The following is a 22023-nucleotide window of genomic DNA, read 5'->3' on the forward strand; positions in this document are numbered from 1 at the left end:
TTTTTGTTGACGTTAGTTTTTAGTCGGGAATATTACAAAAGAATAAATCTGTAGTTAAATATTTTACTTGAAGTTCTCTGAATAAATTTAATTATAATTCTTTTAGTCCGATTTAGTTAAGAAGATTTTGTCGTACCTAACTTGTTAACGCAATTATTTTGCTTCTAATTTGATCTTTTAATAACGTTGGGCTCGAAATATTTCATATTGTACCAGCAACGCTTGGGGCCACACCAAACCAAAACATTTTGGGGAACTAATGATTTTTATACAACGTTCACGTTTGACTATTGAAAACGACCTAGACACTAGTATTTAATTATAAAATAATAAACAAATTAGTTTTACTAAACTCATTTAGAACTGGACAGAACCACTTTTGTAACAAGATACTTGTGCCAGTATTAATTAAAACGCTGTAATGAGAATTTAAAAGGTAAATTTTGTTAGAACAACGATTCCATTGCTGTCTAATACACTTTGCTCTTTGTAAATTTTCAGATTAAAAAATATATTTATATATTTTACAGTAATTAAATTTCAAACAATTCTAATTTTTCTCTCCCGGTTTTGTTTTTCTTTTTTGTTGTTTTTGTGAAGAGCGGGTATAATTTGATAATTTTATTTTTAAACACACGTGAAACACAGAATAAGAGTACTAATTTGAAGCTCTGTTCGAGCGTGTAAGTGATGCGATATAGTTTTGTTTCCTTTGAGGCAATAACAATGAAGGAGTTAAAATAAGCAAATTAAATTATTGTGGTTTCTGCGGTAATACTGGTATGCTAACAACGTGTTTATCTGGGGTAAATATTAAGATTAGTCAGATAAATGAGGTTGTAAAATTGAGTTTTGACTAAGTCAACGGGCCAAAAACTGCACTAACGTGGCACTTTGCTGTGAGATGAATTAAATAATAAAAATGCTGGTGTTTGAGGATCGAGGTGCGAGGTTGGAGGGGTGTTTGCTAATTTGAATAATTTAATCCAAGGTTTTATTGTGTAATTTCGCCTGGTGGAGATGAAATTGAAGAATGTGATAGTTGGAGAATCTATATAATATCCGAGTCGTAAAAGAGCAAGGCATGGAGGCAGCTTCACATTGTTGATAAAGTGAGTTAAAAGTAAGCTCCGTCCGGCGGCATATGATTAATGTGGTCGTGTGATTGCCAGAGTTGGAGTCACGTCTGTACAAGCAGGCCGTACTGATGGCCGTTTTTACGCGCGAAATACTCAACAAGTTGAATAACACGTTCACGTGAAATGCACTTTGCGAACGAGGGCGATGCACGTCTTAATCCGTTCATGAGCATGAAGGGAGTTAGTCTGAGTCGAAGGGAGTCTATATTTGTGAATCCAATGAGTGGTTGCTGTCATCCCGTCACTAATGGTATTGACATACCAGATTCAGCTTCTCTAAAAACCACAGCAAACATAATCGTTATCGTTAGTACAGATAAAATAATATTATGTAAATATTCAGTGGTACTTGGATTCGGATGTAGTGTTTGAGTCGAGTCTTTCTTGGCGAGTCTATGTGGATAAAAGTATAGCTAATCGAAAAACAAGAGTGGAAACGCGATCAACAAAGACGGCTTATATTGTAACTAGTTTTCTCGGAACGTACAAAAAGAAGTAGCACTATAATTTTTAATGCCCATTGTGTTGTTTTGTGCAGTGGGATTATCTTTAAGCAGACGAGACTCTAGAGAATGGAGCGCAATTTGAGATTTCATTATGTGCCTGTTAGACGTTACGCGCCGATAGGTTTGGTCAATTTTCAAGTATTTCTGTGATGCGTTCGCCACCGCACCGCGCCGTCATTTTCAACTTTGTGTGAGAGTTGTGCAGTTTTACATTTTTTCCGACTTTATTATTTTTATGCGGGTTCTGAAGTACCCTATATAAGGCCATATTTTAACCAGCTCAAGGCACCTTGATATTTGCGTGCCGAGTTTGATCTCACCCCAGGCGATGGAATCCACTCACTTTAGATATTGTCGCGTTAAGTTTTCAGCACAAAAATGTTTTTGAACCAAGCAAACCTACTATATAGTTTCTTATGGACCCTCGAGCAACTTCCCGCTTCGTTTTATCTCTCAATAAAAAACCGCATTGTTACACAACTTTTTAATAAGTTTATATGAGTTGGTGTAAAGTAATTTCGGTAGGTATGTCTTCAAGTTTTTGCATCTTTTAACGTTCCACCGCGTGCAACAGCTGGTTACGCTTCAGACCAACGCTCACACACTCGCATTCACATAAGGCATTCCAGGATCCTCCTGCAATCAGGCATCCAAAGCGCTAACGAACATGGATGCTGACTCAGACTAACACCAAATGTCGTTTTAGGATAATCATTTCTGACTGATGACTACGACTGCATTGATTTAAGCCATTTTCTATTAGTAAGGTTGTCAGATTGCTGCGCTTCACATCGCTCTGGCAGCCGATAACGCTGACATTCCCCAGTCTCAGCTGGAGCGGGCTACCTTCGACCCGCTTTATTACCTGCGGTCTAAACCACGACGTATACGACACTCTATATTTATTATTCACATTTATTCATAGTTATTTAAATGTCGAGATTTGGCTACAATTCCAGAAGGCATTCCGCGATCGCGATTCGCGCAGGTAAGGCAGCTTGGATAAGTTGAGCTGGGCCAGCTGTCTCTCTGTTTTATAGATGACAAAGAGCACTTTGGCGCGTTATGGTCGTGCCGGCTGTGTCGAGCTTGGCTTGCATATATCCGCCCTCACGAAACGAAAATCATACCTGTGTGTATTGTGTTCCGTTCTAAGTAGTCTTTCTGCGCAGAACGAGGATGATTCCGCTGAGAATATCACCGCCAAATGGAGTTACTCCGCGACCTTCCCTTGTTGACATATCATAGCGCTTATTAAAAAAGCTATGATTTTGTAATTTACTATGTCAACAGCAATTATTTCCGCCCATACATTATTAATCACTTCTCCATGTCTCATAATCTCGTGCTGTTGTCATCTCAAACATTAATTGATTTAAACAACCCACAAACGTTTACAATTGAGGTATTTCAACATGTTCCAAATTTTAAACACTCCATACAATTTTATGCGATTAAAATCACTTTAACGGCATGCAAATTTTCGAGCTTTACTACCGTTACACACACAATTTCATTCATACAATAATCGTTGCTAAATTAACAAAAAATGTTTATTTCTCCAAAGGTTTGTTCAACACACCCTACTTAATATTCCACCGTTGCGGGAGTTCTTATCTTGGCTTCCGAGTTCCCCGAAAATAATCTTCAATAATTTAATTACAAAGACATAAATATACCTGCGCCACATTAAAAAGAAGATTTATTATTATTATTTAATTAGATAATTCAGCTACGACATACGAGGGTAGGTTGAAAAAGCTACGCGATAGTAGTGCCAATGGAGAGTTTTTTGAACGACAGTTCCACCCCTTAGTATAAAACTGATCTATTAAACCCATATTTACAGATTCAAAACTAAATAAAGAAACCCTCCGTTGTTGGTAAAAATTAACTGAAGTAACCTTTTCATTCAAATGAGAGACGGGCACAAAAAGTCTGAAACTCCCCTTAAACATTAAAACATTACCAAACATACGTAGAAAATTTTTTTCAAGAACAATTTTTCGTGTTGGATAAAGTGTCTTTGTTTAGCAGAGGTGAATACAGTTTCAACATTTTTCTTGCTTCTGGTTAGCGTTCTTTACGCCGTCCGTGACTTTTTCTGCGGGACTTCGTCGGGGTTCCCACAGCCTCTGTTTACATTTGTTTATCCGGAAACAAAGCGTGTTAATGGAGGTGTGAAATTCACATGCACCTCATGTAATTTAACTTAGTTTAAACAACTGTCCAGTTTTTTAAATAAAAATGTTTTGTCAAAGCACGAAATTTATTAGTTTTTTTGCCTTCAACAACACATTTGCGTTTAAGTTTTCTAAAACTATTCTAAAATTTGGACAGATTTGACTGTTACACAGAAACCAAACTACCCTCGCAGCCACTACAAGTGTATAACGTATCAAAGTTGTTATTTTTGTATCTTTTGTTTAAAACTTTTCACTGCCGGTTCTATTGCCTTTGAATAGATGGAATATTATATGGCTTATTGTGTGGCGAATCGGCAAAGTTGAGCAAATGTGGAATGGTAGAAATTACAAAATTTTATTAACTGATTTGTTCGATGGAGGATGCTACCGAAAAGTTTTACAAGCGCATGGTGCATCATTGTGCAAATAAAATATATCGACTAGACTACTTTAGTTAAAAGATTTTGGCTTTAGAGACGAGTGGACAAGAAGGGAATCCAGATGGTATTGAGGTCAGTTGCATGTTTTCTATTTTGTGCGGTTTGCGCTTTAGTTTTTAATGGCATAAATGTATTTATTTATTTAGACAGAATTGCGCTTTGGGGAATATAACACAGCGTTTTGTTTATATTAGAGAGAACGGTTTTTCGCCTTTTATTAAACGTGTGTTCATCTGAAATTATGTCGTATTCGATATGAAGAGGAGTTCGCCGCCAATCCGAGGAAACAATACAATGAATAGTAATAACGGGGAAAACCTGGGCAGGTATTTCTCGTTGGCTGGAATGTAAAGGTAATTTGACGATGCAGTTAAGAGAGTCTTAAAAGCCCGATCTTGGCTGGTTTTGATATTGCGTTTAAGGAGTGACATGTGGTTTGGAAGTGGTGGTTCTAATTTAATAGAGTTTTTAATATGCGTGATAAATGTGACAGTAAATCGAAAATTGCAATTGCAGTATTTGCGTCGCGTAGGTTATATTATTTGGTCTGGTGAGCAAACGGCGGCTATCCCGAATGAGAATGCAGAGAAATGGTGGTTGGCAATCCGCTGCGGCCGTGATGTAGCTAGTAGCTAGTTACCCTCCTTATTAACATCCCACCCTAGAGACGAATGCATCCTCCCTTTGCCGGACTAATGCCGGTGGCGTTCACCACGGCAACTAGCACCATTATTCCGAAATACATTTATTCTAGCATCTTTTGTTAAAGGCTAGACTAATGGAATTCCGGGCGACGAGTATATCATTATTGCGGGAGTTACGCTAAAATGGTTGTGTTAGCAGCAACAAATTCAGGAAAATTATGTTTATGAAGCAATATGTTTGGTTTTTAACAAGCCCGACTGCGAGTATCCCCATTTGTATGCTCCAAGCAGGATAGGATGGCAGAAGCATTCTGTGCCATAACGCACTTCCGGTCGAGGAGTTTTCAACAGGCGTTAACAGAGCACGCTGCCATCGTCGGAGTCGCTAATGCTTAAGCTAGTTTTGTGAAGTTCATTTCTAATAACGATAACGCAATCGGGAGACAAACTCCTACTAGAAACGATTCAAACTACTTTACTAATGAAGTCATTTCCAAAACCCAATTTAGTTTCACCAAATTACAGTTTAATGCTTTAATTTTGATTAATATTTTATGGTTCCAATTTAAACACATTAATTATATCACTCTTAATCTCGTTGATATTTTCATTTATAACACTCGGGCCTAACCGGCCCTTCACTTTAACGCAAATTCGCCATGCTCTTTATTACCTATTCCGAGGACAAAAACGGCCTGAAACACTTTATTGTAATAACTTTCTACAACAATTTGCCCCAACAACGCATCTAATTAAAAACACCACACCAATTACAAATCCACGTCCTATTACCCAATTACAGTTTTTTAAGAATCCAATCAACTTATAGGAATTGTGCACAACGTACACAAACAGCTGGATTCTATTATTACACCAATTTATACACATTATCTGACTAATGAGCAAACGAGGAGTTTAACGACACAAGTGTAGGCTTGACAAAATATAAACTCGGCTGCTCAAATGAAAGCAAACAAATATATTAATAATTAGGCACATTATTCAACTGTGTAAAACACATGTTTTGACAGTATTGATTTATTGTATTAATTGTAAACTCAAAAATAACTGATGGCTATTACTAATAGAAACTTGTTTATATAGTATTTTGAAAAATATTCACCGAATTAATTACGAGCGAATTATGTTGTGGATAATTTATAAAAAAACAATCTTAGACCGAATTACAATATTTTCTCTGCCAGTTCCAAGTGGTAGCTCTTTTTTGAACTAGATACTCATTAATACTAGAGCTTTCGTCGAAACAAGCCGCCTTGAACTCTTATATACGGTTACATTTTTGTGGGAAGTTCTAATATCCATTTGATCGTGATTTTTGCATAGTTGCATTAGCTGAATGGTGCTTTGATTAAGACTGGAGTTGAGATAAAATACGTTTCACATGTCATTTCGAAGTTCTTGTCTGCCTAAGTTATTGCACTTTTGGCGTCGTAGTTCTCGTAATTAGTCGACACAATCTTTGGGAATCTGACGTGAGTCAGTGCTGTTAGAGCGCGGGACTTAAGTTGTCCGGGTAAGAACATTGTGGTTTGGTGGTGTGAGAGTCAGTCGTCAGAGCGATGTCGTACATCTTTATTAATTTAAAACTTGAATCTGATAAGTAGTGTCGTCCAAGAAAGTATTTATAAAACATCTCAGTGGTGGAATATGGCCGAGTATTATATGCAGTTGCCGAGATTTATTCTTAGTACAGCGGAAGTGCTTAATATCAAAAGTTAAAGTGAATCCTTATCAAATTTTGATAATGAAAATTCACAGTTTATCGTAGGGAACTAATTTAACGGATCCGTTGAGAAGCTGGTGGCGTAATGATAATAAATAGACGCAGTCCGGCCGTTCCTCCAGTTTTGTTTATCGAAACTACGTGGTCAGGGGAGGCAAATAATAGCTGTTTTATAGTTACTTTTAGTATGTCGTTGATTCGGAGAGCCTGCACCGGGGTTGCTACTAGGGACTTCATTATCCATTTGTCCTCCATACAATAGGACTGTACGCGTAACTTTGGTGCGATTAGCCAAGTTATTTTGTCTTTGAGGTGTAGCAGTCTTGAACAGTGAGTGCGTGACGGAACGCAGGCGCCAACATAATGTTAGCTTGCTAAACTTCTTTCATCATACGTTACTAAATTTACTAAATTGCCTAAAATAAACATTAACTGAAAATTAATTAACTAAGTAAATACAAATTAAATTTGCGGTTCTGTACACTTTTAACACTAATTTCTTCATTAGTAGTTCATGCATTATCTCAAACGACCCTTATTCAACATATTTAAACTAATCAATATCTCCTCCGCAAAAGAAAAACTTGTTTGCCGAATGCTAATTTATTTAACAAGTGTTTAGAGCTCTAGTCGGCTGGCTGTAATTTAAATTTAGTGTGGCAATTGTGTCGAAAAAATTGGTGTAGTAAAGCGTCGGGTGGTTGCTATTACCCGCGTCTCCCCTAGGTAATAGGCGTTATAAGAGGCGGATAGCTGAGAGAGTAAGTTTGAAGACGGGGTTAAGTGGCATCATTTGAGGTGTGTACATCAGGTGGATGCGACCCTAGTCAGGGGTTTATGTAAGTTTCAATTTATTGCGGACAAATGATCGGGCGAAGTAAAGCAGTTTGCATATTCAACGGAACGTCACTTATTAAGCTGAGTGGCTTAATTTCTTATTCTAGCCATTCTAATGCAGATAAAGAAGCCGACAAATGTGACGCTCAGTCTGTCAGGGGTCGGGTGGGCGTCTCATTCTAATGAATTATCATTTGGTCTTAATAATTCCGCAGGCGATCGACGCTAGGCAACGTCTGGAGCGTTTTCAGACCGCTCTCTTCTCTGCATTTATCAAGAACGTAGCACATGACACTTCAATAATGTAATTAAATCCGCAAAATGGCCCCACTGCTGAAATATAGCTCAGATATTATAATTTCCAGTCGCCGTTTCTTCCAAGGAAGCCGTTTACATTAAAAATTAATTATCCGTCAAATTATATGATTTTTCAGTTGCTTCACAAAAGTGTCAAGGCACTTCACTCTTATTATCTTTTCGTCGCAATCGTTGCCGAAATTATCCTCTTAAATAATAACTACAAATTGAACCATTGTCGCTAATATTAAATTTTCCACCGCTCTTAAACCTTAATTACATTAATAATTCTGACGCGACATGTTTATTACTCCTTCTGCAAATCCTCGCACCCAAACATCTTATTATACGGACGCAAACCTTACCTTATCCGCTTATTTTCCACATTAAACAACCTCCAAACTATTAAAAGTTTGCATTTTTATATACTTCACCTGTCTGCAACCGACATTTTTCACCCAAAATATTCAAACGCAAAAATAACCTTTTTAATCAAAATATCTACAGCAATATATGCTAATATATTTTTTCATAAATATTTCATGACGTTTACGGAACACTCAATTTTTATAAAATGCGATAAAAAAGCGAAATTTGCAGCATCATTTAACTAAATGGAATAAAAATATTGTTTTAGTAAGCTCTGGCAAGTTTTTCTTGTTAATTTCCTTAATGTTATTTAATAAGCTTTCACTTAATGAAACTCAAATAAGACCAAACGCGTAAATCTACTAATTACAATTTTTCTTAAAACAACTCCAACTGTACTACAACAATAACAAAAGAGCCGCAAAGAGGAAAAACAAAATCGATAACAGTTACATTGTCCTTTTTATAACATTCAAAGTGCCAGTAATGTCTTCACTAAAACATATCACGGGTTTATTACAGGTTGTAATGAAATTCACGTGTTCACTTTAACTTTACTTCAACAAGTTTGAATTTCGCATACACTCGCTGTTCTGTCTTGAACTTAAAATGGCTTCTAAGAAATAAATCATAATAATTTTTTTCTATTATCATAAGACTCAGAACTTCATTTAAGAATATCATTCCCACTGAATGTATTATTTATATAGGTTGTCAGCTCCATATTGGATTTAAATCAAATTCAACTTATTTTATTTTTATCTCCCAAAAGTTGATTTTTTGAGATGTCACATAAATATAAATGGGTAATTTTAAACTTTAATTTAATTTTAAATTCAACACCATTTTTGCGTTTGCGATAAATAGCTTGAAATATAAGCATATGGCGCCGAAATCTTATAAAAAATATAAACCACAGTCAAGTGCCAACAATTTTATTGTTTTAATTTTTTACATGTTTGATTCAATAATTTAATCGTATTAAACGACGCAAAAATATGGTTATGAATCAAATCGTGTTCAGGACGAGCCATTGACAAATATCAATTTATTTATGTGTTACTTGTTTTGACATCTAGAATTATTTAGTTTTGTTTAGTGTGATTTGAAGCCGCGAGTCAAAATTAATTTTCTCAATTAAAGTGTTTCGGTTTTTGTCACATTTCAGTTCCGTAATATTTTACCAATTAATGGTCGTTATTGAAAAGTGACGATAGTAAAATTTATCTGGAGTTTAATAAAAATGCTGATTCAAGAAATTCGATTTTAATCTTAAAAGGCATTCCGTCGAAGTGAATTAATGAAGGATAATTTCCTGCCTTAATTTATCAACATCGCGGAAACAGGCGAACATTAAATTGTTGATACAACAATAAGAGGAACAATTATAATGTTTAACTGGACGTAGAAAAATAATTTATGAAATGTTATATTGACTTTTGATGTAGCATGTCGGCGGGAGCGAAATTAACTCTGACAAGCATAAAAATGGTGGATGCGCCGGGTTAACTCGGCATTAATTCACTTCAAAAATAACAAGAAATTTTCATCATAAATTCATTGCTAAATTTTAAAATTTGAGCGCTTGTAAATTCAGTGCATTTAAGAAAAAATTAAATTTGATTCGAAACGATGCTTAGTGCATGTTTGCCTTTGACGACGGCAAAGCTTTCACACGAAATCACTTTGTCCAAGTCCCTAACTCGCCGTCATGCATTATCATCAGAGCATTATCTGGGGATCCTTCTCCGTTCGGTTTGCCGAAAGCAAAAACCCTTTTCACCCTCCCGCACTTGACTAAGTACGCGAATTTTATTAAATTTTATTGCAATGTGTTCTCGATTGAGCCCATCTTATTAAGATATAAATATCACCCTCAATGTTCAAGCCCATTTCAGCTTCAGGATAATTTACATAGAAATTCGACCCAACGCAGAATCAGTACCACAAATTTTCTCCACGACTTCAGCAGTGATTTAGCCTCCGCTCCTGCTATCGATTTTTAACCATCATTTACATTAAGTCGCCATCAATAATTAAATCACTATTTTACTTCCCCAAACGTTTCGGTAGAACTTTTCTCGATAACCCGAATCATAATTTAAATTGTTGTGTTAAAACCAACATAAACTTACTAAAACTGGCTCAAGGAGCAACAAAAGGTATTTACCAGAAAATTTTACGATTTGGCCCTTAACCGGTCTGCTGGATCCAGTTTTTATTATTATTACTACTATATACGGACTGAGACAAATTCACTCAAGCAACTTTTGCAAATAAATTGGAATAAATGTGTGGAAAAAGAAATAAAAGGAGAATTGGTTTCAAAAAATTTTTCGATTCATTTGTTTTTAAAATCAACAGACTCTTCAACAGTATCAAAATAAGAGTAAAAGAGATATTCCCAGATTTTATCGCATACACTGGATATTTTCATGCACTAAACTTAAAATAATCAATTTTGTTTATCTACATTGCGAGTTAAAATTTAGCTTTTATTAAATAATAATTACGTGAGTTAATTGGAAAGGTTATTTAACATTTTTGTTATCAATAGTATAAACACGATTGAATTAAAAACAATGACGGTATTATAATTATTATTACAATTTTATAATTTCGCAAAATTGTGTTCAAACTGTGGTTAATTTCAAGATTATTAATGTTATTTGCCGCAACTAACTATTCTCCGATTAAAGCGCATATATCAGTTTTACGTGACAAATTAATCACTTGACACTTACTAGTATTCACGTCAAGTGACTTTATCGACAGTGTATTACCATATTGGCTAAAATAATTACTGTTAAATTGAGATTAACTCTCGCTAACTTGGAGACAATTCCGAGTGATTTTTGTATAATTTTGGGCAACAATTAAGGGGCGTGTGGATTGGTTAAGTTTGGTCAAAATAATGAGAACATCCCTAACAGTGTCGTTGGAAATAATTTAGGTACTGCTGGTTTTAGAACACAACCCCTAAAGAAGGAAACTTCTCCAATCTTAATAGTATGTAAAACACGAGGCCCCTACCCGCCGCCTTCAGCCCTTAGTCACGTCGTTGGCAGGGCCTTTAAAAAGCAAACGTTAAGTGTTTCGAAGACGCGTGATTAGTCCAAAGCGAATGTCACATCTATTTATTATCGCTGCCCAGATGGCAAGCGACCGCCAGAAGGTGTTCTGCTGTAAATATCAGGGCTGTACATGTATAATGCAATATTTCCCATGCTCGCAGCGCGCATGAAATAGTGAAACAGGATGTGGTGATGCGGCAATGCGCACCATCAGGTGCCGACCGAGAGTTACAATTGCGATGTGCTTACACTGCTGATGTTAGATAAATTCAGGATTAGAATGAACGCATAAACCGGTCAAATTATCAACCTCTCGCAAATTCGCAAGCGGTGTTTTAGCATTTAATTTTTATATGCGCCGACGGTAAAACACAATAAGCTAGTATCTCTAAAGCAAAGACGACGCTCAAGTGTTCTTTTGACGACTTTCCATATACTACCTCTTATCAGCACAAGTCAAATAGAAAAATGGATTTCATTGTTTGCAATACTGAAAGGTGAATTGCATAAAAAGAACGCTTTTATTGTTGCATCTCTCGCTATAAAACTTATAACGAAATCTTTACGATAATTTTCGACAATATTGCCAGAGAAGATTTGTTTTAGGACACCACTTTTACGAATTTTATCGCGGATTTACACAAATGTACAGCATGTTTCGTCAATAATAGCTGATAGAAAATCGATCTCCGCTCGCAAAGTAAAATATGTAATTCAAAATTAAACACTTCTCCGTTTCCGTCACTCAAAACAAATAACTAAAACTTCACAAAAATCGTAAAAACGTCATGTTAAGAGCCAATTTTAGAATCACGCCAAAACTACCAATTTTTTTCATTACCCACATTACTTTCGGTTCACGCTGTAGTCCTTTGGTAATAAACAACATTGTAAATACGTATGGATGACTTTATGGAAATGCACGAGGCTTAAAATGCTTGGACGCGTGTTAGAGCGAAATACTTGTGCCACTGGCAGTTTGGGACATTCGAGAAACTTGTGTGAATGTCTTTAGAGCCGTTTCTTATTCTAATGACAAAAAAATGCCAATAATCGCGCTATGTCGTTTAAGATAGTAGCCAAACTTCACGCGTTTTATGTGACTGCATACATTTAACTTAATTCGTGCATTAAGTAAACGAGTTTGCCTTTGTTTTATTGTCATAAGTGCACTTTAACTTATAGGTATGTTTTAAAAGTGTTAAGTTTGATGCTTAAAAACTTTGCGTAAGCAATGCATTAATGAGTTCAGTTTGGAAAGCTGGTGTTAAATGTGTCTGAGACTGATTGTGTGCAAGGATGCAGTTTCTTTGTATTTATATGTCTAATGGTGTATAAAGTATCCGGTACCGCCCTGGCAACACTCCGAGCGACAGTAAATTAGAGTAGGTAGTAAACGTTTAGGCCTCTCGGGCAAGACGTGAAGCATTGTCGATTGCAGCAGGTGTTATTGTTGTCACTATAAATTATTGGCACAACTTTACCTGTTCATAATGCCCTCGCTTCTGCAATTATGTAAATTCACTACCACACTAATTACACGTTCAACATAAGCTCCTTGCACTTGAATGAATCAATAACAAAAATTATTATAGATGTTTAGAAACGTTCATTATATTAAAGGGACATTTCCAAACATGCGACTCACTATAAATCTGAATTCTCTTTCACGCTTCCTGCCTTCTCCACGAATTTCCCTTTAAATATGGATGTTTAATTCTCTTCCAAAGTAGATTCCTACGTGCTTATATTATTTCAGCCACTTTCAAACAAACTTCATAACTACACGACGGTTGAAAACAATTTTTTTGTACATTTTTCGACTAACGCCAATTTAAATGTGGCACACATTCCGATTTAATTACCAATCAAACTATCAACGAACTCAATTAGGAATTGAATAATCGCATTTACACAAGTGTGGAACTTGAAAATTCTTGCAAATTCTATTGATTAAGTGGGATTGGAAAAAGATCGAACCTACGTCATACTGATAAGTGATAAACCGCAGGTAAGGCCAAAATTGGTCGATAGTTGCCCAGAGTTTCTCCACTAAATCTCCCTATATTTAGTCGACAGTTAATTGTAAATACAGTTCCAGTTCCGGAAATTCTTCTGTTTTTCTTATATTTACCAATCACTAAAGTTTAATCTGGAGCAGCAACAACGTACTTGAGATGCGGAAAACTAACTGTGTGAATAACTTAGTTATGTTCTCAAGTCAGAAATGAGTAGAAATTTGTGTGAAAAGTTTTGATAAGCAAAGCTAGTTGATTTTTTCAATAAATATATTTCCATTCAAAGTTTGCAAAGTTTCACTCCATGAAGGTTGGCTTTATCAGAAATTGTTTATTCATTGTATAGAATGAGTTGAACTGTTGCCAAAGTGTCTCCTAATCGGGCGTTAAAAATATGTATTGACCTTTTGAGTTTCAAACGTTATAAATATACACAAGGACTACAAGGAGTATTAAAAATGCAGATTTATCGGGTTTCATTTTGAAAAAGGATTCGACTTGTATTCACTGCTGTACTTTAAGTTTGCCTGCAAAGCACAATAACAAGAAGTGCACATATCAAAAACGTTTGATCATATTTACAAAGAAAGGTAATGGAAGAAAAGCTGGCGTTTAGAGGCGCAACATTGCATAAAATTACTCCTTTTGGTCCGAGGATTTAATCTAAATTTAGAATGGTAGCATAGAGAAGATAATATTTTGTTTTGAGAATGTGACTAAGGGTGGTTATAATTAGTTGGGATTTCCTAAATTTGTAAAGTTGGTGGTTTTAATAATCGCCAGTTTTGGGTCATTTTGTTTGGAGTAATAAAACAGGCAAACAAAGGCCGGGTCGAATAATAAAGTACTGTTTAGCCGAATTAGCTGAATAGAATCTTAGTCGGAAGTAGCCGGCGAGAGTCAGTTTCGCAATAATACTAAAACAGCAATAGCAAGTTATAGCAGGTCCGTTGCGAACGAGTACCATACGTTCGTTACTTATCGCTTTAAGGTCTGACGATTTCAGTAAATGCTCATAGTGTGCTCGAATAGCCTAAACTCATATCCCGAGGGTAGGCCATTTGAAGGTTTTAAGATGCAATCATGGGCTTACTTGGCGATAAAACTTTTCTATCTTATTTTAATATAAATTTGCATGTTTTTGTTAATCCCTCCTCGAGACTAGAAAAGAATATTGGAAGAGTGACGGCTGGTTGAAGTGAGTTAATTTGAAAGAGTTCTCGAACCGCAAGCGAAGGCGGCTGTCCGTACACGCCGCGAGTCCCCGAGACACGACAAACTGTTTTAACTCAAGTTTTAATAAGTTAAAGGATTAGCCTTAGGCTGTCAGAGGTTTTTCTATTAAGACATTACGTCTTTCAATCCCTTACATCAGAAATGGGGTCGCATTGAAATGTGATTTTTATGTTAAACTTATTTGAATATCTCCTTCTTTATAATTGTTTACTCGGAACTTAATGGCGATTTCTATCAACAGGAGCGGCCTTCCAACCCGAATTTGCAGAACCCATTGTTAATCTAACCATCCCCATGGGACGAGATGCCACTTTCCGATGTCTTGTCCACCATTTGGGGGGATACAGGGTAAGTTCTACAACCCTACTTTACTATCAGTTCTCTCTATTTCCATCTGTTTCATTAATACTCTCAACTTTAGAGCTGATATAATTAAACATTAAACCACCACCATGTCATCCAATCTACGAAATAACAAAACAGTCCATAATTCAAAACTAATTAACCTAGACACCGCAATCCTAACATTAAATTGCCAATTTTATTTCTTTTATTCACACTTTAACACCGCAAACAATTCCAATAAAAATTCTTTTATAACCGCAGCTAAGGCTGCTTTATTGGTGATTATTTTCACACTGGGATTATTATAAAATATGACACTATGCAAAATACCTTGTTTTCAATGGCAATTATTACCCGTCCACACTTTACTCCACCATTTACGCTCCTATTGGATTTCTAAACACAAATATAAACGTTACTTTTATTTGATTTTCTTTGTTACGACATTTTTTCCTCAGCTTAAAGAAACATTCGAAATAGACCCATTAAAAATTGACTCGAATCTTCCTACAGTCCGGTGGGAATCGCACACTTTCTGATTCATATATTTTTTTATTGACATCATCATCCTAAAGAGCTTGCCAGTGCTCCGAAATCAATACGACCTACACGTTGCAATAATGCCAGTTAGGACATCCCTGTGGTTTAAAATATTAAGGGAATTTGTTCTTGCTTCTGCTCTCGCATTTTAAACACCGCACACCATTTTTATGCACAGGCTGTCCCGAATCATCTCACGACCCCAATGCAAAAATTTTTACTAGTACGTGGAACCTAATGCGGCCAAAAGTGAATTTTTTCTCCTAATTGCGATTTCAGAGAAACTCATTTACAAATTTTCTAAGAAACGGGATTGCACAATAGCTCCGAAACTAAATAAAAATATTCGAAATTACTTACCACCTGAAAATTCTATTGAAGACGACCTATATTTTGTTATTTTGTATAAACTGTAGGCTTTCAATGTTAAAAAATGATGGTTTATTTACGGCTACTCCACATGCTTGTTGGGAATTGTGAGGTTCAATTTAGTTCGGAGCTATTGTGGTCGTAAAAGAGAACGTTGATAAAAATGTGTCTTTTTAATATTTCTTATCAGAAGCATTTGTCATAAAAAGCACAAGTTACTTAGTCGCTGGTATCAGAGGATTGTAGCAGTAAATGTGGCAGTTGGAGCGATATATAAGTTAAGTCCACTTGGATACTTTTCCGCCTTAGGTAAAGGCAGTAAACTGTAGATTGCGCCATATAGAGGAGATTTGTCAAATCTCGGAGTGGATGATACGGTTTGTTGGATTTTGTTAATTCATCGTCCGGAAGGAGTTTTGAGTACTTTGTAGATAAGAGGTCAATATTGGTGAAAAAAAATGAAGGGATCATGTGAAATTATATTTGTCGAAGGAAGTTATCTGTGGCGAAAGAACAAATAATTGAAAATGTCGAGCATGCGACGTGGCTAGGCGGGCAGCGAGTTGAGGCTGCTTCTGATAAATTGACTTCATGAGTGCTCTCCAAACCTTCTACCTGTTGCTGGCCACTAAAAACAACGCGTCTACCCATTACTATACATTTGCAGATCATTCGCTGTCCGGCACCTATAAATCCAATATGAAGTCGATAGAGCCGGAGCCATGATAATAATGATAATAATGCGGGTGTAACGGCCTAGTTGGGCCATATCGTTGTCATTTGGGCCGGACCGCGTTTACCGAGCATCTGTGCTCCATCAAATGTCCGGATTGATGAAGAGCAGCGCAACGGCACGCAGCTCGACGGATGTAATAATAGTGCAGATATGACAAATAGCCGAAAAGCGCCACAAACTTGGGATCATTTATAATACACACAGCTGCAAGGTATAGGTCGTGCTCGTGACCGATGGCTTCAGTTTCGGCTCCGGAACGGCTTGCTTCGGATCCAAACCCGCTATCAACCACCTCAGATCACTCACTCCAAACACATCACATGCAAATCAAGCCCGAATTAAACCCCCGACGCGCAACACGCGCTACTAAACAAACACCAACCGAATCTATGTCATCATCATTAGATCAACACATTGTAACAACTCACCCTTCCCATATCACTTGTTTCCAAATCGGCACGTACAATTTATTAATTACCGCAAAACACGTCCAACTTAATCAAATCACGCGAAAGAATATTATCCCAGGCCGAAAATACGCCCCATGTGTTACAATATCACTCTACCCGGAATGTTTAAAGCGACTGAAAATATGCTTACAACATAATACGATTAAAACGAGAATCTCAAAGTCTGACCCACGCCTGCTGATTTGCTTTAACTTCCACTAATAACACAAAGTATTTGAATAACCTCAAAGCAACGAAAGCACACTTTTCGCCAAACATAAATTATAAACAACTGGTGCGTCAATACGGCAAGTACGTTAAGCCCGCAGTTATCCGAGCAAAACAGAACTATTTAAATTTTGTTCGCACATGTGGATGGCCATTACTGTAGTTTCACTCGATATGTTAATACTACTTCCACTTTCAAGCAAACTCGGATAATGTTCAACTAAACTAAAAATTGGATTACCAAAATCAGCCGCTGAAATAACTTTATTACGTATCAGGGAATTTTCTGCAACTGCTGAAAATGCCTCACAAAATCAGAGCACTTTTTCATTTTTCAGTTCCTAGCTCAGGAACGCATTTTGTTTTGGATATTTTTAAAATAGATTTATATCTGTTTTCGCTTAGTAGTCGAGCACGCGGCATTCCATTCGTGGAAATTCCAGTAAAGTAAATTTTAAACTAAGTGTCCAAGTGAAAAATTCCGCTCCTAATTATAACGGCTGCAAATACTGCATGTGCGTTAATATATATTTTATGCCAAGCAACAGTTTCGAAAGCTTAATCCAAAAGCTCAAAAAATACGCGACCAGACCGATTACTAAAATTATGTATTGTTATGAAGACCATATCTCATTCCATTGTGTCATTAATTAACAAGTACAGGTCGGACTGCACTATCATTAATTTGAGTTTCGCAAATATTAAATCTCATTGTTGACAAAGTGCAAACGGATTGGTCACATAATATTCCCAATAATATGGTTTTAACTTAAAGCTACTGTTGTCAATCTCAGTTAAAAGAGAGTACTGTTGATAGTTAATTGACATGGGAAAACTTAATCTTTATTTTTGTACATTTGTGCATACTTTAGTTGGTTTATTAAAATCGAGGATGAATGGGGGTTCAACTTTTGATCTTTTATGGCCAGTGATAATGGCTGAAATGACGTGAAACTGTGGGATATTTAAAAATGCCTTAATGAGGGATATACGTTTTATATATCGGTCGGGAGACGAAATAAAATGCTTTAAATTACCAGTAATTTGGTAGCAAGTAAAATGCAGATGACAGTTTGAATTATTCCGGCCTTAATGAGATTATAAACATAAGAAGTTATGCACATAACGCAAATTCAGTAAACTTGATAAATGGACTTTTGGGACAAACTCATTTATAAAATTTTTTCGTATTTTTTCGGAAAAATAATTAATAAATTTTAGACACAATAATAAACAGTTACCCGTATCGAGCTCCTCGTCGATTAGTATTAATTTCTCGCTAAACCAAGCATGTCATCTTTGAATACTAAGCCCGAATTCTTTGAGCAGTCATTTGTTATAATAGTATCATTTTATTAAAGTGCCCTCTTGGCAGGCGAAAATCGGAACTTGTTAATACGGCGCGAGAAAAATTGATGACCTCTCATTTTGTTGAAAATGCAAAATATCCACGAAGAAGCTCATGTATATAAAAAGAATTTTTTATATTCCATAATACGGCGCGTTAAATGACAGAATGCTTGTATAAGGTTAAACTTAAATAACTCCCTGTAGTACAATAGAACTCTGAACGTTTTCTAAACTAAAATAGAGTCAATCGTTTAAGGAAACATAAAAAGGCTTATTCGCGTTCTTGTTCAATTTTTGCAATTACAAATTCTATTATTAGAGACATATATTAATTCCTAGTTTTATAAATTGGTCGTAATAAAGCTTTGGTTTAACAGATTTCACGGCACAAAGGGATTTAGGTTGTATACTGAGCTTTCAGCTCTTTGAATTCGTTTTAAACAAGAATTATTGTATTTAAAATTTATATGAAGCCTGTTGATTATATGCTAATTATTATGCACACTACAATTAATATTATACACAATATGTTAAATACAAAACGATTTTAAGCTAAACAACCAAAACAAAAGTCTGAGTTGGCACAAAAATAGAGACTGGCTGATAGTTCCATAAATACGTGGCGTAATTTATTTCTGTGGTTTTCAAATGTGTAATAATGGAAATTGTAAAAGTCTTCGTAAATTAGTTCTTAATTTCCATGAAATTACTGACGAAATTTAACTCAGTAAATGTGTCTGTTGGCACGTGGTATACAGTTGTTGATTTTTGAAATCTGTTAGGCTTGCGGCTTGAAGATGATTTATGTTGTTAGTTTATATTTTTAATATTTAGTCGGTGTGACAGTAATATCAAGCATGCGGTGTTCAGGAACGAAATAAATGATTTGGGGACGCCTCAAGGGTCTGAATTTGGCAAGCCGTTCCGTCTGTTTTGCGTTTTCGTGTTAGAAAATACATTTGCAAATGTAATTGCAGAATACCGGAACTTTATGGCGAAACATGTTTGGCAAATATTCTAAATAGGTATATTAAATAAATTTTCTTTAAATGGAATTTCGATTATTTATATCTACGTTTTGTAGAACTCACGTAGTTGTAGGTTACTTATTGGAACATATACCACCGGGTACACGTTCGAGGGATGATGATAAATATTTCCCTTCCTGTGTTCACTGTCGTACCCATAAACTAGCCGATGGAAAAATTCAACGAAAAACTGCTTGCAAAACTTGCAAGACAATACTGCGATTATATATCCCAATAAAATCCAACTATCGTGTTATAATTAATATTCCGAACCGAAATTTTATGAATGGGGGATATTGTACAGTAATGAAGAAATTCTAACACGTTTATGTGTTTCATCTATTCGTTTTATGATCAGCTTTAGTTAACTGTTTCGCTAATGAAGTAAATAAAGTCGACGAGATATTTGGTTCAGTTTTTAGTTTCCACTTCAGTAGCTGCAAATTTGAAATTATTAGCACCAGTTTTACATCTAAACGTCACATCGTCCCGTCGACATACAACACACAGAAGATAGCAACTTACTTTTTGACTTTGTAACAGACCCGGCGCATCCACCATTTTTCAAATATGTTGAAAGTTATGAGATTGTGTATTATTTGAAGTCACCGTAATTTATACTTTGTTCTTACAAAATATTAGCTTAATTAAGTTGATTGCTGTAAAAGTTTTAACCCGGCGCATCCACCATTTTTATAAATTATTGAAATTTGAAAATTTCTTTTGCTAAAAATTGCTGGAATATTTTAGCATTTTATTAATTGATAATTTATTTATTTATGTATATGTCTTAGCGTTTATATCAACTATAATTATTTTGCTGTTTTTTGTATTGAAAAATTTGGAGGTGTCTTCAATTTAAACTGTACTCATCTTTAAAAACTTTTACGAAATACACTTGAAACAATTTTTTTTTTCTGAGTTGCTAAAACTTTTAGTAATATGTTGATTATCGCACTAAAAACAATTACAAAAATATTTGTTTAAAGTGGATTTTCTGTGAGCCGGCGCATCCACCATTTTTCAAATATGTTAAAAGTTATTCGAACGTGTATTATTTGAAGTCATCGTAATGTATACTTTATTTTTAGGAAATATTAGTTCAATAGTTTAATCCTTTATTCTTGGATTTGCGTTCATTTCATGTGTTTATTTTGCAATTTTCGTGATCGGAATTTCTTAAAATTAATGAGTGGAAAGTTGTGCGCGTAGGCAGCGTGTGCGGTGGGGATTGTGTTTTAGGCAGATGATCTCCGAAGTTTATCCGGTAATATGTGACATATAATAAAAGTTTTATTGATTCCCTTCGTCTCTCCATTTGTACCTTAGTGCGGTAAAGCTTTCAATATCAGCGAGTGTATTGATATTTCATTTGCTTTGTTTCCGTGCTCTTTGCGAATGATTCACAAACGCCACAGATGGCCCCTCGACTACTTGCGCATAACAAGTAGGGTTGACATATGTCTGCACAGGTGGGATGGGTGAAGGCCGACACCAAGGCGATCCAGGCGATCCACGACCACGTGATCACACACAACCCCCGAGTATCGGTGTCTCATAACGACCACACCACATGGAATCTGCACATCAAGAACGTGCAAGAGGAGGACAGAGGGCAATACATGTGTCAGATTAACACTGATCCCATGAAAAGTCAGGTAGGTTTAGCGGCGCATATTTCAAGCATTTGAAGCTGCACTGCAACTATTGCCAACCGATTTTTATCCCGACACTCAAATTAACCATCGCTGACATGAATATCACGCGAACAAAAAGCCAGATGCTTCTTATTGTGATAACAAACTTCATGAAACTTGCGCCGTTATTTATTTAATAAAACCACTTCGGATATTTCAGTTTGTTGAATTCATTTAATCAAAACAATTTTTTAGTTTACAAATACTACATCATCACATTAGCAAAAACATACATTTAACAAATTTTCTATGTGCATAAAATTACGTCAAATTGATGATATGATTTACAAAAGTACGTTTTAATGGCATTCATGTGATAAATTAAAACCTAATTAACGTTATCATAAAATATTTGCTTTTAGCGTTTGGTGGTACAAATCTTTTCATCTGCCACACACACTCTGTATGTAAAAGAGCCGATAAATTTTTCCAAATAGGTTCTATGTAACTAATTCAAAACTATACAATTTTGTTAACGAACGAACTTTTTGCAACCAACGCGGCTAACGAATAAAATTACTAATTCGAAAAAAAATACCCAAATGTGAATGTTAACTTTGGTAGAATCGGACAAAACTTCTCCTATTTAAAAATTAAACGTAAGCTATTTTTGGCTAACGATATCTCGAGTTTGTCTTGTTTTCATAGTTTTTGTTTGCGGAATAAAATTTTCAACAATTAATTTAATAAAACCCACGGTTTATTAGAAATTCACATATTTTAATCATATCCCATAATGTAGTACTTGTTTATACGCTTCTCTTGTGTGAAATGAATTTAATTAACTTTCC

General features: G+C 35.6%; 1 protein-coding gene across 4 annotated transcripts in view; it reads left to right on the top strand.

Annotated features, from left to right (window-relative positions):
• Window positions 1-22023, top strand: part of LOC661124 (lachesin) — a 50167-nt gene that overhangs the window by 19826 nt on the left and 8318 nt on the right. For 3 of the 4 annotated variants that reach the window (XM_008201187.3, XM_967306.4, XM_015981268.2), the window contains exons 3-4: window positions 14732-14838; window positions 21008-21193. In XM_008201187.3, coding sequence (XP_008199409.1) covers window positions 14732-14838; window positions 21008-21193 — 293 coding nt within the window. Of the gene's footprint in view, window positions 1-12401; window positions 12422-14731; window positions 14839-21007; window positions 21194-22023 lie in introns of those variants that run through there. The other variant, XM_064359368.1, reaches the window with a different exon arrangement.

This window comes from Tribolium castaneum, chromosome 10 (assembly GCF_031307605.1).
Source record: "Tribolium castaneum strain GA2 chromosome 10, icTriCast1.1, whole genome shotgun sequence".
In the NCBI taxonomy this organism is placed as follows: Eukaryota; Metazoa; Arthropoda; class Insecta; order Coleoptera; family Tenebrionidae; genus Tribolium; species Tribolium castaneum.